At 40.1% G+C, this 6410-nt stretch overlaps 1 protein-coding gene across 1 annotated transcript; it reads left to right on the forward strand.

Annotated features, from left to right (window-relative positions):
* Positions 1-562: 562 nt before the first annotated feature.
* PCDHB1 (protocadherin beta 1) lies at positions 563-3117 on the forward strand. The gene has a single exon (XM_039835909.1). It carries the CDS (start codon positions 651-653, stop codon positions 3105-3107), a length of 2457 nt encoding a protein of 818 aa, XP_039691843.1. The 5' UTR covers positions 563-650; the 3' UTR covers positions 3108-3117.
* Positions 3118-6410: the final 3293 nt, after the last annotated feature.

The following is a 6410-nucleotide window of genomic DNA, read 5'->3' on the forward strand; positions in this document are numbered from 1 at the left end:
AAAGAACTTGTGCAAATCAAGGGGCTGGTTGGCCAATTCCCCTTTCAGTGTACCTATTGGACCCCAGGTTCCTGAAAGATAATGTCTATCTGTCCCCTTTCCTTTTCCTAGTGATCACTTCCTCCAACCCCCCACCCCTATCCACTTGGCTGAGGCTCCGGAAGACAACGCAAAATCTTTTTGCCTCTCCCTTGGTCCCTGGGCAGACCGTGTGGTTTGCGGATTAACCTGCTCCGCGCTGTTTTGGGGTTGCTGCAGCGGCCGCAGCCGGCTAACAGATACGGTGACTTCAGCTTGAGCGAGTATCCTCATTGGCTTCTCAATTCCCAAGGACATTTTTTTTTTTTTTCTGAAAGGGAATTACAAGGCGAGTCTGCCGTTGCTTTGGCAACAAACTTTCAACCTCTACCTAACTCTCCAGAATGAGAACATATCTATTAATACATTCAATAGACTGGGGAGTTGAGTTGCTCAATGCAAATGTTCTTCCAAGTACAAAACAGCTTACTGGGCTCCGCTAGCCATTGGCGGCGCTGCAGTTAGAGGCTAGTAAAGGGGTGAGCAGCGGTTGCAAGAACCTGTTGGCGAAATAGTGAAAGTATATCCGCAACAGGTAGCGGCTGCTGTAAAGAGTGCGCTGGTGAGAACGGATGGCGGTTGCGCGTAGAAAACTTTTGCAAAGCAGGCAAGTAGGGACTCTTCTCCTTTTCCTGTGCGTTTCTGTGGGGGGTGCGGCAACCATCCGCTATTCGGTGGCTGAGGAGATGGAGAGCGGTTCATTTGTGGCTAATGTAGCTAAAGACCTGGGGCTGGAGGTAGGGAAGCTGGCTGCTCGCGGGGCGCGGCTCGTTTCCGAGGGCAACAAACTGCACTTCCGGCTCCACCGCAAGACAGGGGATCTGTTTGTGAAGGAGAAACTGGATCGGGAGTCACTTTGTGGCAAAGCCGACCCGTGCGTGCTGCACTTTGAAATAGTCTTGGTGGAGCCGCTGCAGTCCTTCCGTGCTGAGGTCAGGGTGTTTGATATCAATGACAATGCCCCGATTTTCCCAAACAAGGAGCCGCTTTTAAAGATTCCGGAGAGCACCCCCCTGGGTTCACGTTTTCCTCTGCAGAGCGCCCAGGATCTGGACGTGGGCCTCAACGGTCTCCAAAACTACACCTTGAGCGCCAACGCCTATTTCCACCTGCACACTCGCTTCCGCAGCCACGGGCCCAAGTACGCCGAGCTGGTGCTGGATAAACCCCTGGACAGAGAAGAGCAGCCTGAAGTCAACTTGACGATTACTGCTGTGGACGGCGGGTCCCCGCCCAAGTCTGGCACCGCCCACATCCGCGTGGAGGTCCTGGACGTCAATGACCACGTGCCCCAGTTCTCCCGACTCGTGTACCGTGCTCAGGTACCGGAAAATAGCGCGAATGGTTATTTGGTGGCCACAGTGACTGCTACAGACCTAGACCAGGGTTCCAACAAGGAAATCACTTACTCTTTATCTCAAAACCCAGAAGCAATTCTCCAGACGTTTCAGATTGACTCTGAAACTGGAGAGGTTCGACTCAGAGGGCCCCTAGATTTTGAAGCGATTGAAACGTACGACATTGACATTCAAGCTACCGACGGAGGAGGCCTCTCTGCCCACAGTAAAGTCCTGGTGGAAGTGGTGGATATAAATGACAATCCTCCTGAAGTGACGATCTCCTCTGTGTCCAGCCCTCTCCCTGAGGACTCACCACTGCAGACTGTAGTGGCCCTTTTCTCTGTCCGAGACCGGGACATTCGAGTGGGAGGAAAGATCACCTGCTTCCTCAGAGATGACCTTCCTTTTGCAGTCAAACCTACATTCCGGAATTCTTATTCGCTGGTCACCGACAGAGGCTTGGATCGTGAAGAGGTCTCAGGCTATAATATCACCCTTGTCGTCATGGATACTGGGCCACCCAGTCTGTCCACAGAGACTGTGATAGAGGTGCTAATATCTGACATTAATGACAATTCCCCAATATTTCAGGAAGACTCCTACATCTTGACTGTTCGAGAAAACAACAGCCCTGCGGTTTTTATTGGCAAAGTCCATGCTACAGATCTAGATTTGGGTGAGAATGCCCAAGTAACATACTCTCTGCTGCCTCCAAAAAGTGGAGATCTGTCAGTCTTTGCTTACATCTCCATAAATTCAGACAACGGGAAGCTCTATGCATTGAGAACCATGGATTATGAGGCCATTCAAGATTTTCAGTTTGTGATAAAGGCAACTGATAGGGGCTTCCCGTCACTGAGTAGCCAGGTTACTGTCAGAGTGGTTGTCTTGGATGACAATGACAACCGCCCAATGATCTTGTACCCACTGCAGAATGGCACCTTACCCTGCAATGACCTGGTGCCCAGGTCTGCAGAGGCAGGCTACTTGGTGACCAAGGTAGTGGCTGTGGATGGTGACTCAGGTCAGAATTCTTGGCTTTCATATCATCTTCTGAAGGCCACTGACTCTGGGTTATTCTCTGTTCAACAACAAAATGGGGAAATACGTACATTGAGGCAGATATCTGAGAGAGACCCTATGATGCAGAAACTGATTATTCTTGTTCAGGATCACGGCCAACCAGCTCTTTCCACTACTGCCTCACTCAACATCCTGCTGGTCGATGGCTTTTCTGAGCCCTATCTGCAGTTCCAGGATCCATCCAAACATCCTACAAGGGTAAATCCATCCACTAAATATTTGGTCATTTCTCTGGCTGTGCTTTCCTTTCTCTTTCTCCTCTGTGTCACAGTGATCTTCATTATACACATCTACCATAAAATTAAATATAAAGAAAAGATTACAATTCAAGAGCATTTCTATGATGACTGTAATTTCCCTAACCACCTGATCCAAGGAGGAGCCAATGGATCTTTATCTCAGCCTTGTCCCTATGAAATGTGCTCAGCCACTGGTACTGGCACTAGTGAGTTTCGGTTTCTTAAGCGCTTTATGCCCACCTTCCCCTTCCCCCATGGCACTGGAGAGGTAAAAACAGAGACTGGCTCCAGTTTACCACCAGATTCTGATAGGAATAGGTCTCGAGGGTCAGAGGGCCATGCCCGAGTATCTGATGACTATATGTAGCTCATATTCACAAGCTGTGTGTAGCCATCATGTCTCCCCTGGAAGTTCATTAGCACTGGCCCTGGAAATACTTAGTTCCATAGACATCCCTTTATTTTGTTTTTAATTTTTTTTCCAGTAGAAAGTTATATATGTATGTGGGAGAGAACTAGCTTCTATTTTTGATATAGTATCAGGAAACAATTAGGTTTGAGAAACAGAAATATTGTTTATCTTTTTTCAGAAATTTCTAGGGTTTTTTTTTTGCGTGTGTGTGTCCCTTGATGAGTGAAGATCATCTTTGAATCAGCATCTTGCGTGCCATCATTAATAGTCACGCAAATGCCTGATGAATAAATGGTGGTCTTCGCAGATAATCAGGTGGGTGAAAAGGTAAAGAAAAAAAGCGTTTGATTTATTTGCAAATGTGAGTAAGGGCAGATATAAGGCTAAAGAGATTTAGTTCAGGAATGTTCTCCAAAATTAAGTTAGATGTAAATTTCTTAATGGTTGTTTGGGGCCTTAGGCAAGTTCCGAATCTCTCTTTATACATAGGCATCTATCCCATTCTTAACAGAAAGCAGTTATTGAATGTGGAGAATGAAAGGTGGATGACAAAAAAAACGTAAATTAGGCTTATTGTAGTTTACAACTGCTATCGAACAAAAATAAAAAGATATTAAAGGAAAGAGTTCATTAATACCAAGTAAGTGGCCTTAAGCAAAGATACATTGTGAAACATTAGATTTCATTCACAAATGTCACCATAAAAAATAATATTAAAAAAAAGAAAAGATATATTTTCAGGTCATACCATATTTGATTTTCAGCAATTTTCCCCTATAGTGTTCTGAAGTGATGACATAAAAACTGAGAAAAAGATATTTCCTAGTAAACTATCCATAAAATGAAATGGGGTAGGGAAACAGGTTTCTTTCTTGATCATCACTGTTTGCTTTCATAAACTATTTTAAGTTCTCTCAAAAGAAACCAGTATAAAAACAACATATTTCAAGGATGCTATCACTACTGTGCCTTAAAAGTTTTAAAAAGCCTGCTTTAATGAGGCTTTAGTTACGTGCCTTATTTTATAAAAATATGTGTAAATTCAGACCCACAAGAATATGTCCTGCACATACCTGGAATTTAAGAGTAGAGCAGTACCTCTTAAAATATTTCTCAAATATACCAAAAATATTTATTGATATAAGCCTTATTCTTGGTATTATGACTGATACCTAATGGTACTATCTGGCTATCTACCTAGTAGCCAGGATATACTAAAAATTAGTGCTAAATTCTTTTTAAAATGTTGGCGATACTTAGGGCAGAATTGGCATAAATCTATGGCTGACTTCGATATTTTCCTTAATATTTAAAAAATAGATGAAACAAATAAGAATATCAATAGTTTTATTAATAGTAAATATTTCCCATAAGTTGAGTTATAGTCCTGCTCATTTGGAGTAAAGGTCTTTTCTTGCACAAATCACACAATAGTGTTCCAGTATATTTGGGTTAGGATTGGCTAAGGCATGCTGAAATTAGAGGCTTTAAGAGAGGACATAGAATTAACTTTTATGGGTAAGTAATAATTAGTTAAAACATTGTTATCTAAAAGCCACTGGATTTACTGCATTTGATTACATAATTGTATTTGATTATACTTGATGATGTGAGCATAATAATGAAGACAAGCTTGATGTCAAGGCAAAAGAAAGCAAATGGTATAGATCAGTGATTTTAAGACTAAATTTTGAAGAGTAGTCAAGTTCACACACACATACACGAAATAAACAGGAGATGTAGGTCTATCAACTTTTTATTTTTCCGTGTGGACATTAAATTAAAATGAAACAAAGCCTATTATTTCATAAAGGAAATGACATCTTAATAAAAAATGGTAAGGCAACAATCTCATAAAGGAACTATCCTTTAAATTAAAAAAATAGTTTTATGAAAAACGTATTTTGCCATTATTTTTTTTTTCATTTTTGCCTTAGACAAGTGAAAATTTTGCTGCTGACCTTAGATTGGGAACTACTAGAAGAAATGATGATGTAATCTCATTTTTATTCAGACTTAAAGTTTCCAAGAAAATTCCGGTTATAACTGATGATTAAAATCTAAGAACACCTCTGTATCATTTTGCTGAATATGATGTAAGCCATTTATATTTTGAAAGAACTATATGCCAGCTGAGATTAAATCCAGGTTTCCATCAGCAAATTAACAGAAAGAATGGAAATAATTAAGACAACTGCTCTCCTTCAGATGTCAAGTGACATTAGAATGATTTTTATTTATTCAAAACTACAACCCAAGTGCTTTGAAGTGCTCTAGTATAAAAAGACCCCAATAAACATTTAACTTAAATATCTACCTAGTAAAAAAAAGCAAACAAACTATACACATACAAACACACATATATATCTAACTAGTTTGGACAAATTGTTTTAATCACCTGTTTAACTTTGAAATGTATATAGATCTACATTTCTATTGGAAGTTTTAAGTTATAAAGAATTTAAACTCTTTAAAAAACTTTTTATTATGAGATAATTTTAGACAAAAAACTGCAAGAATAGTATAGAGTTCTCATATGCCCTTTGCCTAGCTTCCCTTAATGTTAACATCTTGTATAGCCATAGTACAGTTACTGAAATTAAGAAATTAACCTGGTACAATTCTATTAACTAAACTATAGGCTCTATTCAGATTTTACCAGTTTTTTCATTCATGTCCTATATCTTTTCAAAGACTCAGTCCAGGATCCCACAAAGCATTTAGTTATGTCTCCTTAGTTTCTACCATCCGTGATAGTTCCTTAACTTTTCCTTGCCTTTCATGACCTTGAGACTTTTGAAGAGTACTAGTCAGTTATTTGTAAAATGTCTCAGTTTTTTTCAGTTCTGTTGAAATATAATTGTATAAGTTTAAGGTGTATGGCATAGTGACTTGATTTACATATATTGTGAAATGATCACCATAATAAGTTAATAAACATGTGTCTCTCAATTTGTTTTCTCGTGATTATTGGGAAGTGTATCACAGAAATGACCTTGTGTCCTTCTCAGTGTATCATATCAGGGGGCACCTAATGGCAACATGTCATATTAACTGGTTAATCCTTTTTTTATTGTGACAAAAAACATAACAAAATTTATCATGTTCACCATTTTAAAATGTAAGTTCAGTGGCGTTAAGGTAAAGTTTATCTTGATCACTTGGTTAAGATAATATCTGCCAAGTTTCTTCACTGTAAAATTACTGTTCTGTCTTTTGTAATTAATAAATACTTGGGGAGAGACATTTTGAAACAGA

Source organism: Pteropus medius, unplaced genomic scaffold (genome assembly GCF_902729225.1).
Source record: "Pteropus medius unplaced genomic scaffold, Ma_sr-lr_union100, whole genome shotgun sequence".
Classification (NCBI taxonomy): domain Eukaryota; kingdom Metazoa; phylum Chordata; class Mammalia; order Chiroptera; family Pteropodidae; genus Pteropus; species Pteropus medius.